At 46.8% G+C, this 24,089-nt stretch overlaps 1 protein-coding gene across 1 annotated transcript in view; it reads right to left on the bottom strand.

Moving 5' to 3' along the window:
* LOC122942437 (peroxisomal N(1)-acetyl-spermine/spermidine oxidase-like) overlaps positions 1–24,089 on the bottom strand; it is a 119,973-nt gene that overhangs the window by 57,607 nt on the left and 38,277 nt on the right. Inside the window, exons 2-3 of the mRNA XM_044300056.1 lie at positions 4,710–5,193; positions 2,704–2,897 (exon numbers count right to left, since the gene is read on the bottom strand). Of these exons, the coding sequence (XP_044155991.1) occupies positions 2,704–2,897; positions 4,710–5,193 (678 nt within the window). The remainder of the gene's footprint in view (positions 1–2,703; positions 2,898–4,709; positions 5,194–24,089) is intronic.

Genomic DNA, 24,089 nt, shown 5'->3' with positions numbered 1-24,089 from the left:
GTGGATGGGCATGGAACAACAGACCGATGAGTGGTTGGTGCCAGTGAGCCTCAAGCCCGGCCTGGTGGTGTGTGATAATGGGCGAAATCTCGTAGCTGCTCTGGGCCTGGTGGTGCAGAAATTCCTTAAAAATGACCCCGATATGTCAGAACTGCTGCAGAAAGTGCGGGCCGTCTGTGCGGGCTTCCGGCGTTCTCACCCTGCTGCTGCTGCAAGACGCACGGGTGAGTCTCTCTGCGGAACAGCACCACTTCACCACCATTGAGTGGGCCTCCATGTGGGACCTGTGTGCCTTGTTGTGCTATTTTGTGTACTCCACCAACATGGCCAGTGCCGATGACGCCGTTCTCAGCGTTACTATCCCACTTCTATGCTTCTTTGAAAAAATGCTTCGGGCGATGATGGAAGAGGATGTGGCACAGGAGGAGGAGGAAGAGGGATCATTTACAAGAGTTTCAGCCAGTCATTCACAAGTGGCTCTGAGGGTGGGTTCCTGCCCCAACAAACGCCAGGTACACAATTGTCCAGCCAGGGCACAGTTCTGGAGGATGAGGAGATGGAGGAGGAGGAACCGTGTTCACAGCAGGTTGGCACCCAAACCAGCTCATGGCCATCACTGGTGCGTGGCTGGGGGGATACAGAGGACACAGACGATACACCTTCCACATAGGACAGCTTGTTGTTGCCTCTGGGCAGCCTGGCACGCATGAGCGATTAAATGCTGCAGTATATCCGAAACGACTGCCGAGTTGGCCACATTCTAACTTATGCTGATTACTGGGTGGCTACGCTGCTGGATCCAAGGACAACGTACCGTCCTTAATTACGTCACTGGAGAGTGATCGTAAGATGTGCGAGTACTAGCACACGCTGGTAGATGCGCTGCTGATGGAATTCCCACCTGACAGCGGGGGCACAGTGGAAGCACAAAGCGAAGGCAGAGGAGAAGGAAGAGGCCTCCAACGCAGCTGGGGCACCGCCAGCACCTCAGAGGGCAGGGTTAGCATGGCCAAAATGTAGAAAAGTTTTGTCAACACACCACAACAACCAGCACCACCAGCTGATATGGAACGTCTTAGCAGGAGGCAGCATTTCAGCAACATGGCGGAGCAGCATGTGTGCACACGCCTACACATACTGAATGATGGGTCTGCCCCCTTTAACTTCTGTGTCTCCAAATTGGGGACATGGCTTGAGCTTGCCCTTTACGCTTTGGAGGTGCTGGCCTGCCCTGCAGCCAGTGTATTGTCTGAACGTGTGTTTAGCATGGCAGGGGGCGTTATTACAGACAAGCGCAGCCGCCTGTCCACAGCCAATGTGGACAAGCCCACGTTCATTAAAATGAACCAGGCATGGATCCCACAGGACTTGTCCGTACCTTGTGCAGAAAAGACATATATACCGGCCTTACCCAGCCATTGTTATAATGCAGCTATCTTTCTCATTGATGCATTTTTAATATTTCCCAATGTTTTGGGATGTACCCTAATAAAAAAAAAAAATATGATATAAACCAAAAAACAGTGTTGGCTACCTCCTCCTCCACCGCCGCTTCCACCTGCAATGTACATCCACCGACTCCTCAACCTCCTACTCCATATTGACCTCCACCTCCTAGATCAAGATTATTTTTTATTTTTACGTATTTTATGTTATTTTAGGTCATTTAACTACTTTGTCTGATACATTGTTGGGTGACAAATCCCACATTTTTGGCTGTAAAATACACCTGCTCTACATAGTGGACAGGGAAATACATTTCACTAATTTGTCTGCTACATTGTCGGGTGAAATTCCCAAATTTTTGGCTGTGATATACCCCTGTTCTACATAATAATAAAATGTTATGTACTGTACCCGAACGCTTCCAGTCTTTTGTCATATGCTACTTAAAAGCAGATGGCCTGCAGTATACCAGGCCTACCACCAGTATTGCCCCTTTATATTTGAAGGGGTAATACTGGTAGTCCTGGCATATGGACAGTAGAGATAGGCAGAGATAGCATCCTCTGGGCAGTACTGTCTATGGTCATCCTTCTCCAGCACCCCGACTGCCACCTGTTTGGCCTGGCTCTCATGGCACTTCACTGCCTGCTGCTTGGCTCTCAGTAGTAAGTGACAGTCAGTGTCATAGTGTGACTGACTCACTCGCTGAGTGTTTGGTGTGGGGTGAGTCATTGTCACTCACTGTCAGTGTCACTCATTCAGGCTGCCTGTGGAGTCCTGAAGTGGCACACTGCGGCAGCCATCCTCTTCTTCTTACTTTGGCTCTGCAGTTTCTTTCCCACCCGGAAGGTGGGCAGAGCTTCGCACTGCTGCGCGTGCCCTGGTGATTAATATTCCTTCTGTTGATACTGCTCCTCACTCTGCGGCGCTGCGCAGTGTAGCAGAGGCAGAGCAGAGCGAAAAACTCACTCAGTTTACAGATTTTTTGGCTCAAGCGGCCAGCGCCCCCCTGCAGTCTGGTGCCCAGTGCAATTTTCCCCCTGGATCCCCCCACCCTATGCCACTGAGTGGCACAACCCCTATGAAATCCCTCAAGATGTGCCAAAATATAATTTAGCTGCAAAAAAAATTAACCAATAGGTCGTGTAAAGTGCTCCAAAGGTATCATCCAGCATGAACTTAGATACATTTTTTCGCATCTTTCCATTGTTTAAATATAAGACAGGATCAGTATTACATCTGCATATTATATCTTACCTAGAGGAGCAGTGAAAATGACGTGATCTGCCACAAAGCTGTCACCATCTTCACACTGCACTTGCACAGGATACACATGAGAGTTGCTGCCAGGAAAGGATCCATGCCAGTGAATGCTCTTTACTGCTTTGTTCAGTAATACAGTGCCACTTGGAAGTGGTGCCTTCATGTGGTTCACAAGACTTTCAAATCCTCTAAAAAAGACAATATTATATTCAAAGGTAACACATTAAGAAAATAGAAGTATTACAGTGTATAGTAATACAGTGTATAGTAAGGCTAGTTTGACACTAGCGCTTTTAGATTTGGCAGGCAGTTTCTATCCTTAGGATAGATCATCAATATAAGATTGGTGGTGATCCAAGTCCAGGCAACTCTGCCGATCAACTGTTCTGCAGTAGCTCCAGGGCCAGGGCCATTACCTTGAAGTCTGGACAACTTATCCCAAAATCACGGACAGCAACATTTTTACGGAAAAATTGGAAAACCATATTGAATGCATTTTAAATCTCCTCTCTTGGCCAGACCTGTGAAGGGAAGGTTACTTATCTGCTTGCAAACTGGCTCCCCATTTCTTCTCATCCTTGCCTGGGCTGCTCCTCTGCGCTCCATCCTTTAAGCATCCTGTTTGACACCATGCACAGCCAGTCACTGACCACGGTGGTGACCTGTGCCTTTTGCATTATGTGACCATTAGTCATGATCTAAGAGGAGCAGGCCACCACCACAGCCATCAATTGGCTGTGGATGGTGTCAAAAAGGATGTTTACAGCAAGGGAGCTGAAGTAGGAGAAAGGGGAGCATCAGGAAGCAGGCAAGTAAGCTTCCCTTCACAAGACTGGCCAAGAAGCAGGAATGGGTGCGCAAAAAATCTTCCCAAACTTGCACAACCCCTTTATGCCCTCATTTGCAAATGGAATAAAAGTAAATTTTCTCCACAACAGCTCATCCCCTGATTTAAAGGAGTTGGGGAGATACACAGCTTTTCTGAGACTCGGTTTTACAGATAGACTTTTGAGAGACTTTTGTGTTTGATTCCTGTGTGCACCATAAGAAGATGACAAAGATGTGTAAGCTAAAACTGTAGCAGTTAGCAAATGTGTGTTGAGGTAAGATAAAGTTTGTACGTGCTAAGTAGCCAATATGCATTTCTTGCTAAAGAAGGATGCTCTCAGCAACTGTTAGTAGAAAATAGAAAGCTCATAGAATACTAACCAATCAATACATGGATTCAGTTCTGACCAATTAGAAGTATTATTTTGTGCACCAATCAGAAGTTATTGTTGGAATATTTGTAAACCAATCATGTCAATATTTTAAGAGGTTACACCCTTGGAATGGGTATAAATAAAGGGCCTAGGACACTCCCAATTTGGGAACATGGCAGAGTTTTAACCTGTGTGCTAGCTTCTGTAATTTTCCTCCGTCAATGTCATTCACCTGGAACACGTTGCATGATCCTCACGTGACTGACCCTAGGTCTGCCACAACAGAGTCTTCCAGGAATGATTTATAATGACCACCAGCAAACTGTCCTAGCATGTGAGAAGGACTTTTTACCAACACTTGTTCAGCTGCATGTGGGTAGGTTGAGGGGGAAAGACCTCACTACACACTATACTGCTCTAGAATAGATGGTAATGATGTGATCCTCCCTATTATATGCTATTATGGCTGAGCAGCCTGAAAGTAAAATTCACCAATATATAGAATATCCAAAGTGCCAGAGCATAGTGTGTAATGAGGCACCAGCTTCACACTCCCTAGGCAGCTTTGCAAATGGACGCAAGCATGGTTGCTCACATTCTGGGACAGGTTGCCGATGGCCAATTTAAATCATTCCTGGAGAACCCCTTAAATTAAAGGTATTCTTTTAATCAGCAGGAGCAGCCCTAACAGGCATTATGTCTAGGGTTCTACTGACTGATACTCCTAATGAAAAATAAATAGTACAAACTTATTGTCATTAGTTAATACAAGACAAAATTGTTTTGTTTTTTACTTACTTAGGAAACGTTAAATCAAGTCCTGGAAGCATTGTATATTCCCCAAAAGGGCAGAGTGCCACCTGGTCCATACTATGGGCTGCATTTGAGCAGCATTCCATATTAAGCAACACCCTCAAGAAAGCCATATTTATTTCAACTTCTTCTTTCTTCCATTCTTGTGAGCTTTGGACAATCTTTTCTCTGATAAATTTCCCAACACTAGCTTCAGGATCACAATCATCATTGGTGAAATTCCGGGTTTGTGCCAGCCATGTGTTAAACAAATCTGTAATTTTGGTCAACACTTCTGGGTCAATCTTTCTTCCTGAACTACTGTAGATAATTGGGATAAAAGGTGGATTGCCATCCCAGTTACTTTTTTGATTCTCCTCAATCGAGGCATCTGGACCTAAAAGTCCAAACTGAGATGCCAGCTGGAAGACCGGGTTGCCTGGAGATGATCCATGAATCCATTGTGCGCCAATCTCAACCAGGCCTTTTGCTACAAGATTTAAACAAAAAACACAGTTGTAAGGCAACTGATTATTTTTCAGCTAAACTGTCACTATTGATTCACATTTTTTTCTATGAGGTGGTAGGGGTGACACAGAAGGTGACAAGTGCTTGATTTGTATAATGGTACAGCCACCATAACACAATTGGGGATTATATATAAGGCCGCATGAGCCAGCCTCCAGACTATATCTGTAGTGTTTTTGAGTACATGAGGTGTATATTTGACAATGGATCATGTTCAGAAGAAAGATGCTGAAGGGGGTGTGGGGGGATGGTAAACAGAGTAGAGTTAGATCAGGTGATATCATAGGCAAACCTAAAAAGATATGTTTTATGGAGGGCCCGAAACTGTGGATGTTATGAATTAACTTAATTGATTGGATTGGTAGGGCATTCCAGAGAACTGGTGCAACTCTGGAGAAGTCTTGGAGATGGGAGTGAGAGGTTCAGCTTATGGTAGATGTTAGTTGTAAGTCGGAGAGAGGAGAGTCTGGTGAAGGGGAGACCTATTAGTAATTTGTTACAGTAATCTAGATGGAGAGGACTGAAACCTAAGGAACCCCAATGGCAAGAGAGAGAAAAAGGGAGGTAGAGCCAGCAAATAACACACTGAAATAGCGGCCAGAGAGATGAGATAGAACTAAAACCAAGAGAGCACAGTATCCTTCAGGCCAATAGATTGGAGCATGGTAAGGGGGAGATGGTGGTCTACAGTGTCAATTGCTGCAGAGAGATCAAGGAGAATTAGTAAAGAGTAGTTACAGTTGCATTTACAGTAGCTGTTAGGAGGATGTTAGTCACTTTGGTAAGTGTAGTTTCGGAAGAACATAGGGTGAAAAAAACTGATTGTAATAAATCAAGAAGAGAGTTAGTGGAGAGATTGCAGATGAGGCAAGAGTAGACCAAATGATCCAGGAGTTTAGAGATAAAGGGTATATAGGAGATAGTACTGTGGTTAGTAACGCAGGACTGCTCAAGAGAAATTTATATATATATATTTTTAATTATGAGGTTATGACAGAATGTTTGAATTGAGAGAGGAAGATACCGGAAGTGAAAGAGAGGTTGAAGATTTTAGTTAGGTGAGTACTGACAGCTGGGTAGAGAGACTGTTGGAGGTGTGAGGGAATAGGGTCAGTAGTGCATGTGGTAGGACTTGAAAAAGAGAGGAGCCTGGAACTTAGAGGCTTACAGCTGATTTCCTGCTGGATATTTTCTTTTAGAATTTTGATGCCAGATCTATAGCACAGAGGTCTGTAGTAGGTGCCTGCTCTTTTGAACTGAGGCGGGAGTGAAAACTGCCAAAGAGTTGTTGTTTTTTAGAGTACTGGATAGTGAGGAGATCAGGGTAGTGAATTAGGTCTGTTTGGTGAGGTAAAGGGTTAAGTTTTAAGTTCTCAGAATAAATTTGTAATGGAAGAGTTTTTCTCCATAGACATTTGGCACTTCTGGAGCATCACTGGAGAAAGCAAGTTTGAGGTGTAAGCCAAGGGTTGCTTTCATCTCTGTTTGGAAGTTCTGAGTGTAAGGGGCGCTACTTCATGCAAGATGCTTGTAAGGGTGAAATTATAGAGTTTTGCAGGCAGTTCTGGACAGGAAAGGGAAGAAGATGACTGTAGAGAGTCTGTACGTTTCTTAGTGTCAATGGCATGTAGATTTCTGAATGTGTGATAAGGAGGAATGTGTTGAGATGGATGAAAACTTGTGACAGTGAAGGAGAGAAGGTTCTGTAAAGAGAGTGGGAGAGAAGAGTTAGTAAAATTGGAAACAAAGCAAAGCTGGAAAAAGACCAGGTCATGTGTGTTACCATCTTTATGTGTCTGAGAGTTTGAAAGTTGTGAAAGTCCAAGAGAGGAGGTTAGAGATAAAAGCTGGGAGGCAGATGGGGATATGGGGCTGTCTATGGGGATGTTAAAGTCGCCCAAAATGAGAGTTGGTAATTCTGAGGACAAGAAGGTAGTAAATTGATCCATGAACTGGAGGCAGGGAGTCAGTAAATAACATCATTCTGAAGGAGAGAGTCTAAGGGTATGGACCTCAAAAGATGGTAATGAGAGTGATGGTACTCGGGGAATGACCTGGAAAGTATATTTTGGGGAAATATAAGTACACTGACTCCACCACAATGTCAGGTCTGGAGGTATGTGAAAAATGTAAGCCACCGTAAGAGAGAGCAGCAGGAGAACCAGTGTCAAATTGCCAAGTAAAAATGGTTGAGGTTTTTTCAGCGGCTGATTTGGAAAATGATTTAGAAGTAACATTTAGCTTTTTTGAATCAGATCTGAGTGTGGATTTTTTATGGAGATCACGGGGGAAGCAGAGCAACCTCAACCAAAAACTCTCCTAAAATTCTTGTAAAAACTCCACCAAATTCGCCAACATTTTTTTGGTCATCAGTATCTGATCAGTGGGGTCTGACACGAAGGACCCCTGCCAATCAGTTGTTTGAGAAGGCTTTAGCGCAGCGGCCTTTTCCAACTTTTCCTAGGCCATGTGACGTCACGTACATCAAATGGCCTAGGTGCACCTTAGCCCCATTGAAGTGAATGGGGCTGAGGTGCAATATCAAGTAGTGTTGAGCAAATCAAAGTGAAATGAATTGACTTCAATCTGAATTTCAGGGAAAATTTTATTCACCACAAATCCAAATTTCCTCTTTGTGGTAAGGAATTAGTTTTATCCTAAAATGGCAGCTACACATGTTACAAGATGAAAGAAGCCCGGGTATGCAATATGACCCATAATACTTTGCAGCCAGCCAATCAGCAGATGGTCATCCCCTGTGTTGTCACAGCCCTATAAGCCTCATCCCGCTTGGTCACTGTAAATTGAGCACAGGGAGAGATGCGGCAAGTGCTACAGACAGTGTTTTAGAAAGCTTTTAATTGTAGAATATTGAGGTTCAGTGTAGGCAGATTGTATGTAGAATTTTTAGAAACTGTAGAGAGAGCATAGGGAGACTGCAGAGACAGTGCTGGAGTGCAATTGCCCTGTGCATCTTGTTCAACTGTGGCATTCATTTTTAATATGTTTTGTTATACCTAGACTTACTGTGCATCAGACTCATTGTCAACAGGTAGTCTAATATATAGGCGCGTTTAGTTCACTTGCTGCGTCATTAAAGGGAACCTGTCACCCAAAAATCGCCTATTAAGCTGTTTACAGTACCTTATAGTGCTGTATAGTCGTTTCCTGATGCACTTTTTGTTAGTTTTGCAGCATGTATGCTCAGTCAGAAATCGATGTTATATTCAGCTGCTGCCCCGTGCTTCAAGTCAGGCTTGAAGTCACGGGGGCAGCGGCCTCGGCGTCTTACATGGCCCTCTCCCCGCCCCCTGCCTCTGTGACTGACAGCCGAAATCCGATTCCGGGACCGCGCTCAACGGCCGCATGCGCAGTAAAGGGCGGCAGGAGCGCGGTCCCGGCTGCCGCGCGTACTACGCGCCGTCTTACTTTCGCGCACTGCGCATGCGCCCGACATCCTGTATCAAACGCGCCCGCGCCCAGATGCCGGGCGCGGGCGCGTTTGATACAGGATGTCGGGCGCATGCGCAGTGCGGCGAAAGTAAGACGGCGCGTAGTACGCGCGGCAGCCGGGACCTGCCGCCCTTTACTGCGCATGCGGCCGTTGAGCGCGGTCCCGGAATCGGATTTCGGCTGTCAGTCACAGAGGCAGGGGGCGGGGAGAGGGCCATGTAAGACGCCGAGGCCGCTGCCCCCGTGATATCAAGCCTGACTTGAAGCACGGGGCAGCAGCTGAATATAACATCGATTTCTGACTGAGCATACATGCTGCAAAACTAACAAAAAGTGCATCAGGAAACGACTATACAGCACTATAAGGTACTGTAAACAGCTTAATAGGCGATTTTTGGGTGACAGGTTCCCTTTAAGGCCCCTTTCACACAGATGAGATTTCCGCGCGGGTGCAATGCGTGAGGTGAACGCACTGCACCCGCACTGAATCCAGACCCATTCATTTCTATGGGGCTGTGCAGATGAGCAGTGATTTTCACGCATCACTTGTGCGTTGCGTAAAAATCGAAGCATCCGCAAGCAAGTGTGGATGCGGTGCGATTTTCACGCACGGTTGCTAGGAGACGATCGGGATGGAGACCCGATCATTATTATTTTCCCTTATAACATGGTTATAAGGGAAAATAATAGCATTCTTAATACAGAATGCATAGTACAATAGGGATTGAGGGGTTAAAAAAAATAAAAAAATTATTTAACTCACCTTAATCCACTTGTTTGCGCAGCCTGGCTTCTCTTCTTTCTTCTTCTTTGCTGTGCACAGGAAAAGGACCTGTGGTGACGGCACTATGCTCACCACATGATCGGTAGAGATGTCGCAAACATAAAATTTTCCGTTCGCGAACGGCGAGCGCAGGTTTCTACAAATATTCACGCACGTGCGAACCGGGCGAACAGCCATTGACTTCTATAGGCAGGCAAATTTTAAAACCCACAGGGACTGTTTCTGGCCACAATAGTGATGGAAAAGTTGTTTCATGGGGACTAACACCTGGACTGTGGCATGCCGGAGGGGGATCCATGGCAAAACTCCCATGGAAAATTACATAGTTGACGCAGAGTTGGATTTTAATCCATAAATCACCTAACAATCCAATTTTTTTTTGAACACACGTGGTTTAAAACATCCAGTGTGTGTATACGATCAGGTATGATGTTGTATCGATCAGGTAGTGTAAGGGTTACGCCCAATTCACAGACATTGACAGACCAAACTCCCCTTTTAATGCACCGCAAACAACCGCAAACAGTCCATTTGCCCAACCGCAAACTTCCCATTTGCACAAGGTTGGATACCAAGCTAGCCATGTTGATGTCATTGAAGGTTTCTTCCTGAATTGATTTTTCGAATGGGGAGATGGTTAAAAAAACGCTTGGCTCACTCCCCTTTGTTTGAATCCACGGTCACTGCGTCTGTGCCGTGCAATTTACTGTCCCACCCGATATGAGTGCTATTTTCTATAGTTCTCTCTTCTCATCAGTTTAATCCCTGTTACTCCCCCAATCTGGGGTCCATTTATTAAATGGATTTTTCGAACGGGGAGATGGTTAAAAAAACGCTGGCTCCCTCCCCTTTGTTTGAATCCACACCACGGTCACTGCGTCTGCGCCGTGCAATTTACTGTCCCACCCGATATGAGTGGTATTTCCTGTAGTTCTCTCTTCTAATCAGTTTAATCCCTGTTACATCCCCAATCTGGGGTCCATTTATTAAATTGATTTTTCGAACGGGGAGATGGTTAAAAAATTGCTGTCTCCCTCCCCATTGTTTGAATCCACGGTCACTGCGTCTGCGCCGTGCAATTTACTGTCACACCCGATATGAGTGCTATCAGGGTGAGATTGCCTTTTGTGAAACTAAATTTAGGCCGGGTACCTTCGACTGCCTTCACAGTGACAGACCAAACTCTGATACACCAAACTGAATTGATTTTAGGAACCGGGAGATGGAAAAAGCAGCTTGGTCGGTCCTCTTACTCCCAAGTTGGGGCACTGCGCGTGCACGGAGCAATGTGCTGTGACACCCTATATGAGTGGTGTCTTAACTAGTACTATTCCTATCAGTTTAATCCCTGTTACGTCCCCTATCCAGGGACGTGTGTCGAATTGATTAACCATTGTCGAATTAACGAACCATTACGACATCCTGGAATAATTTAGTTCTGAGCTTTGTACTTGATTTGTATTGGAATCGATGGGGATTTTTTTAATTGTCTGCATTATTTCTAATAAACTATTAAGAGACTTTATTATGATTTTTTTTTATTTTATGTATTAAAAACCCACCCATACAACTTAAAAAAATAAAATAAAAAAATTTAAGTTTTTTCTATGAAAAAACATCCAGCCGATCGCTTTTGGTCTGATCATAATGAAGCAACGGCCTTATCATCTGGGGTGTGGCAACATTGCCAACACACTCAGAGGTGATGTTCGCTTCATTGTGATATGCAAGCCCCTTCACCACAACAAGGTAACAATCACGAAAGGGGAATTGACACTTGTATGTGCCTTTTTTTTGTTTTGTTTTTGCAGCCACAGTGCAGCACCAGAGGCCAGAAAAATTAGGCATGTACATATGCCTGAAAAACAATGTTATTGTTGCAGCCGCTGTTGTAGCAGCGGCCGGAAAAATGTATGTTTTCAAGGCAGAAAGGTGACAAAAACATTACGGCTTGAACCCTAGTTGGTGGCGGAGAATTCACGAAAGATATCCAGTATGCAGACATTAAATACAGCAGCGTGGGGACCATTTTGAGGCCAAGGCATGGCATCAGGCCTTTTGTTAGTTAAACGTATCCCCTACTGTCAGTCCCTTCAGGATCCATGCCTCATTCATCTTAATGAAGGTGAGGTAATCAACACTTTTTTGACCGAGGCGACTTCTTTTGTCAATGACAATGCCTCCTGCTGCACTGAAGGTCCTTTCTGACAGGACACTTGAAGCGGGGCAGGCCAGAAGTTCTATTGCAAACTGGGATAGCTCAGGCCACAGATCAAGCCTGCACACCCAGTAGTCAAGGGGTTCATCGCTCCTCAGAGTGTCGATATCTGCAGTTAAGGCGAGGTAGTCTGCCACCTGTCAGTCGAGTCGTTCTCTAAGGCTGGATCCCGAAGGGCTGTGGCGATGTTTAGGACTGAAAAAGCTCTGCATGTCCTCCATCAACAACACATCTGTAAAGTGTCCTGTCCTTGATGCTGTGGTCGTGGTAGGAGGAGGATTACTTTGACCTCTTCCCCAGTTAGATTCCTGTTGTGCTGTGACATCCCCCTTATAAGCTGTGTAAAGCATATTTTTTAGTTTGTTTTTGAACTGCTGCATCCTTTCTGACTTCCGGTAATTTAGTAACATTTCCGCCACTTTCTGCTTATACCGGGGGTCTAGTAGCGTGGCCACCCAGTACAGGTCGTTCCCCTTCATCCTTTTTATACGAGGGTCCCTCAACAGACATGACAGCATGAAAGACCCCATTTGCACAAGGTTGGATGCCGAGCTACTCATTTCCCGTTCCTCCTCCTCCTTGATGTCATTTACGGTCTGTTCCCCCCCAGCCACGTACAACACCACGGGTCCCAGATAGGTGACAACAACTAGCACCTGGGGATGCCAGCTGTGGTTGGTCTTCCTCCTCCTCAAAGCCCCATTCCTCCTCTGACTCCTCTTCTTCATACTCCTCTTGCAGCGTTGCTGCAGGTCCGGCAAGCGATGATGACAAGGCTGTTTCTGGTGGTGATGGTGACCGCAACTCTTCCTCTTCCTCTTCACGCTCATCTACTGTCATGACTGTAAGTGAGCAACACACAGTAAATAGCAACTGACCGGACCCAAACTAGGGAGGATAAAGGGTGACCCTTGTCAGACCCTAAAAGCTCTCCCTAAGCTGCTATGCACATGTCCGGATCCATATGGTGGATCGAGACATGCCCGCGTACCTCAGGCTGATGACCACTGAAACCCCTACAATAGTTGAAGGGGCACGGCCACCGGTGCCCTGCTCAGTATATGGACGGAACTGGGGTCGCCTCGGATCCAGTCAGCAAAGAAACAGACACAATGTCTGAACACTTATCTGACGGAGCTGTGGCTGCAGTGAAAACAGATCCAAAGTCAGCAGACAATATCCGATGTACTTGCTTCACCAGAACACAGATCCACACAGGTGAAGCTACTCAAGCAAGAGTATAATCTGCACCTCTACAAAGGAGGAGGGGTGATTAAAAGGCAGCAAAATCAAACACAGGAGAGACAGCTGGGAGGAAGGAAACCGAAAGTAAAGACCTTATCACAGGGGCGGAGAAAACAGGGCAGAGGGAACTCCTCCAAGCTCTAGTAGTGACATCATCACAGGGGTGGAGAAACAGAGCTGTGAGAATGTCTCAAAGCTCTGGTAGTGACAGTACCCCCCCCCCCCTACGGGAGGACTCCGGACACCCAGGACCCACCTTCTCAGGATTAGCCCTATGAAATGCCCTGATGAGGCGAGTGGCTTTAATGTCCGACACCGGAACCCACATCCTCTCCTCAGGGCCATAACCCTTCCAATGAACGAGGTACTGAAGAGAACCGCGGACAATGCGAGAGTCCACAATTCTGGAAACCTCAGACTCCAGATTGCCATCAACCAAAATCGGAGATGGAGGCAAAGAGGAGGGTACCGTGGGCTGGACATATGGTTTTAAAAGAGCCCTGTGAAATACATTATGTATCTTCCAAACCCGTGGAAGATCAAGACGGAAGGCAACAGGATTGATGACTGACAAGATTTTATAAGGCCCGATAAACTTGGGACCCAATTTCCAGGAGGGAACCTTCAGTTTAATATTTCTTGTAGACAACCACACCAGATCACCCACATTCAGGTTCGGACCAGGCACACGTCTCTTATCAGCCACACGCTTATATTTCTCACTCATCTTTCTAAGATTACTCTGAATCTTTTGCCAAATGGTAGACAAAGACGAGGAAAATCTCTCCTCCTCAGGCAAACCAGAGGGAGCCCCTCCCGAGAATGTCCCAAACTGCGGATGGAACCCATATGCACCAAAGAATGGTGACTTATCTTGTCTCAAATCCAATTTGGAAAAAACCTTGGCCCCAACAATTTGGTTGAAGAGGTCCGGGATCAGAGGAAGGGGATAGGGATCGCGAATCGTGATATGGTTCAGCTCCCTAAAATCTAGGCAAGGTCTCAGAGAGCCATCTTTCTTTTTAACAAAAAAAAACAAAAACTGCGGCAACAGGTGATTTTGAGGGACGAATATGCCCCTTATGGAGACTCTCAGAGATATAAGTTCGCATTGCGATTCTTTCCGGTTGTGAGAGGTTGTAGAGGCGTGCTTTTGGCAGCTTGGCACCGGGAATGAGGTTAATGGGACAGTCAAACTCCCGGTGATGAGGTAGCTCCTGAACACCGCTCTCGGAAAACACGTCCGAGAAATCAGAGAGAAATGATGGCACCGTTTTAGTAGACACCTCTGCAAAAATCGCTGTGAGACAATTCTCTCTACAAAACTCACTCCACTCATTTATTTGCCTTCCTTGCCAATCAATAGTGGGGTTATGTCTAGTGAGCCAGGGTAACCCCAAAACTAGAGGAGAAGGCAATCCGTTAAGGACAAAACAAGATATATCCTCCACATGAGTGTCACCTACCGCTAACCGGATATTGTGAACAATGCCCTTCAGGGATCTCTGTGAGAGTGGAGCAGAGTCAATAGCAAAAAACAGGTATATCCTTTTCTAATGTGCAAACCTGAAAACCATGCATGGCTACAAATTGAGTATCAATAAGATTGACGGCTGCTCCACTATCGACAAAAATTTCACAAGAAATGACTTTACTCCCTAGCGCTACCCTGGCAGAAAGGAGAAAACGGGAACTGCAGGTCAGAGGAAAAGCATCAATTCCTACATCAACTTTGCCCAAAATAGCAGATGAAGCAGAGTTTGATGATTTACCTTTTGAGGTTTTTCTCTTATTATAACTCTTAGTACAGTTCAAGAATTTCCTAGACGGACAAACATTTGCCAAATGACCTATGCCCCCACAACAAAAACACACCATTCTCTGAGGACTAAATCCTCTTTTATCAGGGGCAAGTCGACCTAGCTGCATGGGCTCCTCAACAGAGGGAACCGAGAGAGGATGAGGCCCCTGCACACTGAATGAGTCCGCACCACTGCCCCTAGACTGAAAATAACTGGACAGAGAGGTCTCGTTTCTTTCTCTTAGATGCCTGTCAAGGCGTACCGCCAATGACATGGCAGACTCTAAGGACGTTGGTCTCTCATGGAAAGCAAACACATCTTTCAATCTCTCTGAGAGGCCTCATGCACACGACCGTTGTGTGCATCCGTGGCCGTTGTGCCGTTTTCCGTATTTTTTTTGCGGACCCATTGACTTTCAATGGGTCCGTGGAAAAATCGGAAAATGCACCGTTTTGCAGCCGAGGCCGTGATCCGTGTATCCTGTCCGTCAAAAAAATAAGACCTGTCCTATTTTTTTGACGGACAACGGTTCACGGACCCATTCAAGTCAATGGGTCCGTGAAAGAACACGGATGCACACAAGATTGGCATCCGTGTCAGTGATCCGTGGCCGTAGGTTGCTTTCATACAGACGGATCCGAAGATCCGTCTGCATAAAAGCTTTTTCTGATCTAAGTTTTCACTTCGTGAAAACTCATTTCCGACAGTATATTCTAACACAGAAGCGTTCCCATGGTGATGGGGACGCTTCTAGTTAGAATACACTGCAAACTTTGTACAAGACTGCCCCCTGCTGCCTGGCAGCACCGATCTCTTACAGGGGGATATGATAGCACAATTAACCCCTTCAGGTGCGGCACCTAAAGGGGTTAATTGTACTATCATATTCCCCTGTAAGAGATCAGGGCTGCCCGGCAGCAGGGGGCAGACCCCCCCCCTCCCCAGTTTGAATATCGTTGGTGGCACAGTGTGCGCCCACCATCGCCCCCCCCCTTCCTCCCTCTATAGTTAAAAATCGTTGGTGGCACAGTGTGCGCCCACCATCGCCCCCCCCCCTTCCTCCCTCTATAGTTAAAAATCGTTGGTGGCACAGTGTGCGCCCACCATCGCCCCCCCTTCCTCCCTCTATAGTTAAAAATCGTTGGTGGCACAGTGTGCGCCCACCATCGCCCCCCCCTTCCTCCCTCTATAGTTAAAAATCGTTGGTGGCACAGTGTGCGCCCACCATCGGCCCCCCTCTCTCTATAGTAGTAACAACCATTGGTGGCAGTGTGCGGCCTCCCATTCCCCCCCCCCCCCCCGCCCCCACCACAGTAGAAGATTCATACTTACCTGCTTGCTGCTGCGATGTCTGTGACCGGCCGGGAGCTCCTCCTACTGGTAAGTGACAGTTCTTTAGCAATGCGCCGCACAGACCTTTCACTTACCAGTAGGTGGAGCTGCCGGCCGGTCACAGACATCGCAGCAGCAAGCAGGTAAGTATGAATCTTCTACAATTGTACTATTGCTAAGTAACCATGGCAACCAGGGATGCAGTAGCTTCCTGGTTGCCATGGTTACCGATCGGAGCCCCAGCGATTAAACTGGGACTCCGATCGGAACTCCGCTGCCACCAATGATGGGGGGGGGGGGGAATGGGAGGCCGCACACTGCCACCAATGGTTGTTACTACTATAGGGAGAGGGGGGGCCGATTGTGGGCGCACACTGTGCCACCAACGATTTTTAACTATAGAGAGAGGAAGGGGGGGGCGATGGTGGGCGCACACTGTGCCACCAACGATTTTTAACTATAGAGGGAGGAAGGGGGGGGCCCGATGGTGGGCGCACACTGTGCCACCAACGATATTCAAACTGGGGAGGGGGAGGGGGGGCTGCCCCCTGCTGCCTGGCAGCCCTGATCTCTTACAGTGCGGCACCTGAGGAGTTAATTGTGCTGATCACGGCCCCCTGTAAGAGATCGGGTGCTGCCAGGCAGCAGGGGGCAGTCATGTACACAGTTTTTCAGTGTATTCTAACCTGAAGCGTCCCCATCACCATGGGAACGCCTCTGTGTTAGAATATACTGTCGGAAATGAGTTTCACGATGTAGCTCATATCCGACAGTATATTCTAACATAGAGGAGTTCCCATGGTGATGGGGACGCTTCAAGTTATGTTCGGGTGTCCGCCTGGCCGTGCGGAGGCAAGCGGATCCGTCCAGACTTATAATGTAAGTCAATGGGGACGGATCCGTTTGAAGATGACACACTGTGGCTCAATTTTCAAACGGATCCGTCCCCCATTGACTTTCAATGTAAAGTCTGGACGGATCCGTCTGAGGCTATTTTCACACTTTAGAAATGTTTTAACAATATAATGCAGACGGATCCGCTCTGAACGGAGCCACCGTCTGCATTATGAACACAAGTGTGAAAGTAAAGGGACTCCTGACTTTACATTGAAAGTCAATGAGGACGGATCCGTTTGCAATTGCACCATATTGTGTCAACGTCAAACGGATCCGTCCCCATTGACTTGCATTGTAATTCAGGACGGATCCGTTTGGCTCCGCACGGCCAGGCGGACGCCAAAACGACTTTTTTTTCATGTCCGTGGATCCTCCAAAAATCAAGGAAGACCCACGGACGAAAAAACGGTCACGGATCACGGACCCACGGACCCCGTTTTTGCGGGCCGTGAAAAAAAACTGTCGTGTGCATGAGGCCAGAGACCATGAGAGAACTGACTCCGGAGTGCAGCATCATTCCAACCTGAATCAGCTGCCCATCTCCAAAATTCAGAACAATAAAGCTCCGCAGACAGTTTGTTCTGGCATAAAAAACGTAAGTTAGATTCGGCCAGAGCAACACGATTCGGGTCATCATATATCTGCCCCAGGGCCACAAAAAATCTTTCCACGGATCAAAGGGAGAGATCCCCCGATGGCAACAAAAAAGCCCAAGTCTGAGCATTACCCCTGAGCAGAGAGATGACAATCCTCACCCTCTGTTCCTCATTACCAGAGGAATAGGGACACAAGCAAAAATGGAGTTTGCATGGCTCTCTTAAAAGTACAAAATTCTCACTGCCCCCGGAGAACGTTTCCTGGAAGTGAGACCTTTGGCTCGCAACAGACTACATGGGCCGGAGCAAAGCCCAATGCTTGAAGCTGAGTCATAGATTGACGGAGATCCGCTACCTCCAAAGAAAGACCCTGCATGCGGTCAACCAGGTCAGAAAGCGGATCCATGTTAAAAAAGGACGGTTTGGCGGATTATAATGTCACGACTGTAAGTGAGCAACACACAGTAAATAGCAACTGACCGGACCCAAACTAGGGAGGATAAAGGGTGACCCCTGTCAGACCCTAAAAGCTCTCCCTAAGCTGCTATGCACATGTCCGGATCCATATGGTGGATCGAGACATGCCCGCGTACCTCAGGCTGATGACCACTGAAACCCCTACAATAGTGGAAGGGGCACGGCCACCGGTGCCCTGCTCAGTATATGGACGGAACTGGGGTCGCCTCGGATCCAGTCAGCAAAGAAAAAGAAACACACAGTGTCTGAACACTTATCTGACGGAGCTGCGGTTGCAGTGAAAACAGATCCAAAGTCAGCAGACAATATCCGAAGTACTTGCTTCAGCAGAACACAGATCCAGTGAAAAGATATCACACAGGTGAAGCTACTTAATTCGAGAGATACAGCTCAAATGAAAAGTATAATCTGCACCTCTACAAAGGAGGAGGGGTGATTTAAAGGCAGTGAAATCAAACACAGGAGAGACAGCTGGGAGAAAGGAAACCGAAAGTAAAGACCTCATCACAGTGGCGGAGAAACAGGGCAGAGGGAACTCCTCCAAGCTCTAGTAGTGACATAATCACAGGGGTGGAGAAACAGAGCTGTGAGAACATCTCAAAGCTCTGGTAGTGACATCTACAGCCTGATCCAGCACTCTTCGCAGGGCACGCTCCAGGAAGAAAACAAATGGGATGAGGTCGCTGATGGTGCCTTCGGTGCGACTGACTAGGTTTGTCACCTCCTCAAAAGGACGCATGAGCCTACAGGCATTGCACATGAGCGTCCAGTAACGTGGCAAAAAAAATTCCCAGCTCCGCAGAGGCTGTCCTAGAACTCCGGTCATACAAATACTTGTTGACGGATTTTTCTTGTTGGAGCAGGTGGTCAAACATTAGGAGTGTTGAGTTCCAACGTGTCGGGCTGTCGCAAATCAAGCACCTCACTGGCATGTTGTTTCGGCTCTGAATGTCTGAAAAGTGCACCATGGCTGTGTAGGAACGCCTGAAATGGCCACACACCTCCCTGGCCTACTTGAGGACGTCCTGTAAGCCTGGGTACTTAGACACAAAGCGATGTACGATGAGATTCAACACATGTGCCATGCATGGCACATGTGACAACTTGCCCAAATTCAATGCCGCCAACAAATTGCTTCCATTGTCACACACCACTTTTCCGATCTCCAGTTGGTGCAGGGTCAGCCACTGATCCACCTGTGCATTCAGGGCGGACAGGAGTGCTCGTCCGGTGTGGCTCTCTGCTTTCAGGCAAGTCAACCCCAAGACAGCGTGACACTGTCGTATCCGGGATATGGAATAGCCCCTGGGGAGCTGGGGGGATTCAGTTGATGTGCAACCAGACGCCGCAGCCGAGGAGGTTATGGAAGAGGATGGAGTAGGAGGAGTAGAGGAGGTGACAGTAGGCCTGCCTGCAAGTCGTGGCAGTGTCACCAACTCCATGCAGAGCCACGCATTCCATGCTTGGCAGACATCAGCAGGTTGACCCAATGCGCAGTGTAGGTGATATACCTGTCCTGACCGTGCTTTGCAGACCAGGTATCAGTGGTCAGCTGGACCCTTGCCCCAACACTGTATGCCAGAGATGCCATGACTTCCATTTCAATCACTGAGTAGAGGTTTGGGATTGCCTTATTAGAAAAAAAAATTCGTCTGGGTACCTTCCACTGAGGTGTCCCAATAGCGACAAATTTTTTGAAGGCCTCAGACTCCACCAGCTGGTAAGGTAAAAGCTGGCGGGCTAAGAGTTCCGTCAAGCCAGCTGTCAGATGCCGGGCAAGGGGGTGACTCTGTGACATTGGTTTCTTACGCTCAAACATTTCCTTTACAGACACCTGACTGTGGGCAGATGAGATGGAACTGCTGAAGGTGAGAGGCGGAGTGGCGGGTGGTTGATAGGGGGCAAGGAGGACAGCAGTAATTGACGTGGCTGAAGATGCTGGACCAGGAGGAGCATGGTGGCTTTGAGTTTGTGTGCTGCTTCTACTTGTCATCATAGGTGTTTGTGATGTGCGATCATGTGCCTTCACAAAGCAGTTGTACCTAGGTGGGTGTTGGATTACCCACGACTCAGTTTCTTTTGGCACAGGTTGCAAATGGCATAGCTGTTGTCAAAGGCAGACACACAAATAAAAAGCCACACTGCTGAGCTTTGCAATGACGGCATTTTATTGGTGGCAACAGCATGCGTTGATTGGCGTGCTGTCTGGCTGACCCCGGGTGCCGATAGATGCTGTCTGACTGTGCCATTAGCTCCTTGCAACGACCTCCCCCTGCTTCTCTCTGTCTCCCCTTCTGAACTTTCCCCCTCTTCTTTTTCTCTTCGAGCAGGCACCCATGTGGCATCCACGGACACATCGTCATCATCAACCACTTCACTTGTATCTGACACCTCAGCAAAGGAAGCAGCAGCGGGCAACATCATCATCATCACACTGTACGTCCATGTGTGTAATGCTGCCTGACTGAGACATATTCCTGTTATCTACATCCCCTGGCAATAATGGTTGCGCATCACTAGTTTCATCCAACTGATGTGTAAATAACTCCTCTGAGGGATCAAGTGAAGCGGCTGTGGTGGCTGAGGTGGTAGTGTTGGTGGTGGCGGCGGGGGGGAGAGTGGTAACTTGAGAGCCAAAGCTGAGCTGGAGGAGGATGGTGCGTCAAGGTTCTTAGTGGAAGCTGTTGAAGATTGGGTGTCCTGTGTAAGCCAGTCAACTATTTTCTCAGAATTTTTTGGGTTCAGGGTACGTGGCCTCTGAACACTGGGCATTATTCCAGGGCCAGTGGAAATCACAGCACCACGAACACGACGGCCCCTGCGGCGTGGCCTGCCTCTGCTTGTCCTTTTTTATTAGATAAGTGTTACTATGCGTGCAAGGTACTGTGCCACCCTATATAAGTGGTGGGCAGTGGGCACAGTACAATCTGTGTGGGCCTGACACACATGGGCTTGCAAATGTGATTAGATCACAGACATTTTTTTAATTTTTTTTTTTCCCTGCAAGGTATTTGAGTGAATGACACCCTGTAACGGTATGAGTGCAGGCCTAGCCACTAGCCAGTGGGCACAATGCAGTATGTGTGGGCCTGACACACACGGGCTTGCAAATGTGATTAGATCACAGACATTTTTTTAATATATATTTTTTTTCCTGCAAGGTATTTGAGTGAATGACACCCTGTAACGGTATGAGTGCAGGCCTAGCCACTAGCCAGTGGGCACAATTCAGTATGTGTGGGCCTGACACACACGGGCTTGCAAATGTGATTAGATCACAGAATTATTTTTTTTTCGTTTTTTTTTCTGCAAGGTATTTGAGTGAATGACACCCTGTAATGGTATGAGTGCAGGCCTAGCCACTAGCCAGTGGGCACAATACAGTATGTGTGGGCCTGACACACACGCGCTTGCAAATGTGATTAGATCACAGATTATTTTTTTATATAATTTGTTTTTCTGCAAGGTATTTGAGTGAATGACACCCTGTAACGGTATGAGTGCATACCTAGCCACTAGCCAGTGGGCACAATACAGTATGTGTGGGCCCGACACACACGGGCTTGCAAATGTGATTATATCACAGAAATTTTTTAAATATATATATTTTTTATGCAAGGTATTTGAGTGAATGACACCCTGTAGCGGTATGAGTGCAGGCCTAGCCACTAGCCAGTGGGCACAAAACAGTATGTGTGGGCCTGACACACACGGACTTGCAAATGTGATTAGATCACAGAAAAATTTTCAATAGAATTTTTTTTTCTGCAAGGTATTTGAGTGAATGACACCCTGTAACAGTGTGAGTGCAGGCCTAGCCACTAGCCAGTGGGCACAATACAGTATGTGTGGGCCTGACACACACACAGGCTTGCAAATGTGATTAGATCACAGAAAAATTTTCAATCAGATTTTTTTTCCTGCAAGGTATTTGAGTGAATGACACCCTGTAACAGTATGAGTGCCGGCCTAGCCACTAGCCAGTGGGCACAATACAGTATGTGTGGGCCTGACACACACGGGCTTGCAAATGTGATTAGATCACAGAAAAATTTTCAATAGAATTTTTTTCCCTGCAAGGTATTTGAGTGAATGACACCCTGTAACGGTATGAGTGCAGGCCTAGCCACTAGCCAGTGAGCACAATACAGTATGTGTGGGCTTGACACACACGGGCTTGCAAATGTGATTATATCACAGAAAATTTTTAAATATAATTTTTTTTTATCTGCAAGGTATTTGAGTGAATGACACCCTGTAACGGTATGAGTGGAGGCCTAGCCACTAGCCAGTGGGCACAATACAATATGTGTGGGCCTGACACACACGGGCTTGCAAATGTGATTAGATCACAGAATTTTTTTAATATAATTTTTTTTTCTGCAAGGTATTTGGGTGAATGACACCCTGTAACGGTATGAGTGCAGGCCTAGCCACTAGCAGTATACAGTATGTGTGGGCCTGACACACACGGGCTTGCAAATGTGATTATGTCACAGAAAAATATTAAATAGAATTTTTTTTTATCTGCGAGGTATTTTCTGTCACACCGTGTATGAATGGTGTGCACTGTGCACACAGTTCTGTCTATGACTGAGCCTGCAGCCTCTCACACACGGGCAGCCAGGCAACTGCAATATATATATATATATATATATATATATATAGTACAGACCAAAAGTTTGGACACACCTTCAAAGAGTTTTCTTTATTTTCATGACTATGAAAATTGTAGATTCACACTGAAGGCATCAAAACTATGAATTAACACATATGGAATTATATACATAACAAAAAAGTGTGAAACAACTGAAAATATGTCATATTCTAGGTTCTTCAAAGTAGCCACCTTTTGCTTTGATTGCTGCTTTGCACACTCTTGGCATTCTCTTGATGAGCTTCAAGAGGTAGTCACCTGAAATGGTTTTCACTTCACAGGTGTGCCCTGTCAGGTTTAATAAGTGGGATTTCTTGCCTTATAAATGGGGTTGGGACCATCAGTTGCGTTGTGGAGAAGTCAGGTGGATACCCAGCTGATAGTCCTACTGAATAGACTGTTAGAATTTGTATTATGGCAAGAAAAAAGCAGCTAAGTAAAGAAAAACGAGTGGCCATCATTACTTTAAGAAATTAAGGTCAGTCAGTCCGAAAAATTGGGAAAACTTTGAAAGTATCCCCAAGTGCATTCACAAAAACCATCAAGCGCTACAAAGAAACAGTCTCACATGCGGACCACCCCAGGAAAGGAAGACCAAGAGTCACCTCTGCTGCGGAGAATAAGTTCATCTGAGTCACCAGCCTCAGAAATCGCAGTTTAACAGCAGCTCAGATTAGAGACCAGGTCTAGAAGAACTGTTAAGAGGAGACTGTGTGAATCAGGTCTTCGTGGTAGAATATCTGCTAGGAAACCACTGCTAAGGACAGGCAACAAGCAGAAGAGATTGTTTGGGCTAAAGAACGCAAGAAATGGACATTAGACCAGTGGAAAGCTGTGCTTTGGTCTGATGAGTCCAAATTTGAGATCTTTGGTTCCAACCACCGTGTTTTTGTGCGACGCAGAAAAGGTGAACGGATGGACTCTACATGCCTGATTCCCACCGTGAAGCATGGAGGAAGAGGTGTGATGGTGTGGGGGTGCTTTGCTGGTGACACTGTTGGGGATTTATTCAAAATTGAAGGCATACTGAACCAGCATGGCTACCACAGCATCTTGCAGCGGCATGCTATTCCATCCAGTTTGCGTTTAGTTGGACCATAATTTATTTTTCAACAGGACAATGACCCCAAACACACCTCCAGGCTGTGTAAGGGCTATTTGACCATGAAGGAGAGTTATGGGGTGCTGCGCCAGATGACCTGGCCTTCACAGTCACTGGACCTGAACCCAATCGAGATGGTTTGGGATGAGCTGGACCGCAGAGTGAAGGCAAAAGGGCCAACAAGAGCTAAGCATCTCTGGGAACTCCTTCAAGACTGTTGGAAGACCATTTCAGGTGACTACCTCTTTGTCATGGTCTTCTTGCTGTTCTCCTTCGTTTGACATGTGCTGGCGGC

Source organism: Bufo gargarizans, chromosome 6, assembly GCF_014858855.1.
Source record: "Bufo gargarizans isolate SCDJY-AF-19 chromosome 6, ASM1485885v1, whole genome shotgun sequence".
In the NCBI taxonomy this organism is placed as follows: Eukaryota; Metazoa; Chordata; class Amphibia; order Anura; family Bufonidae; genus Bufo; species Bufo gargarizans.
The sequence above is the reverse complement of the archived record's forward strand: the minus strand, read 5'-3'. Positions and strand labels throughout refer to the sequence as shown.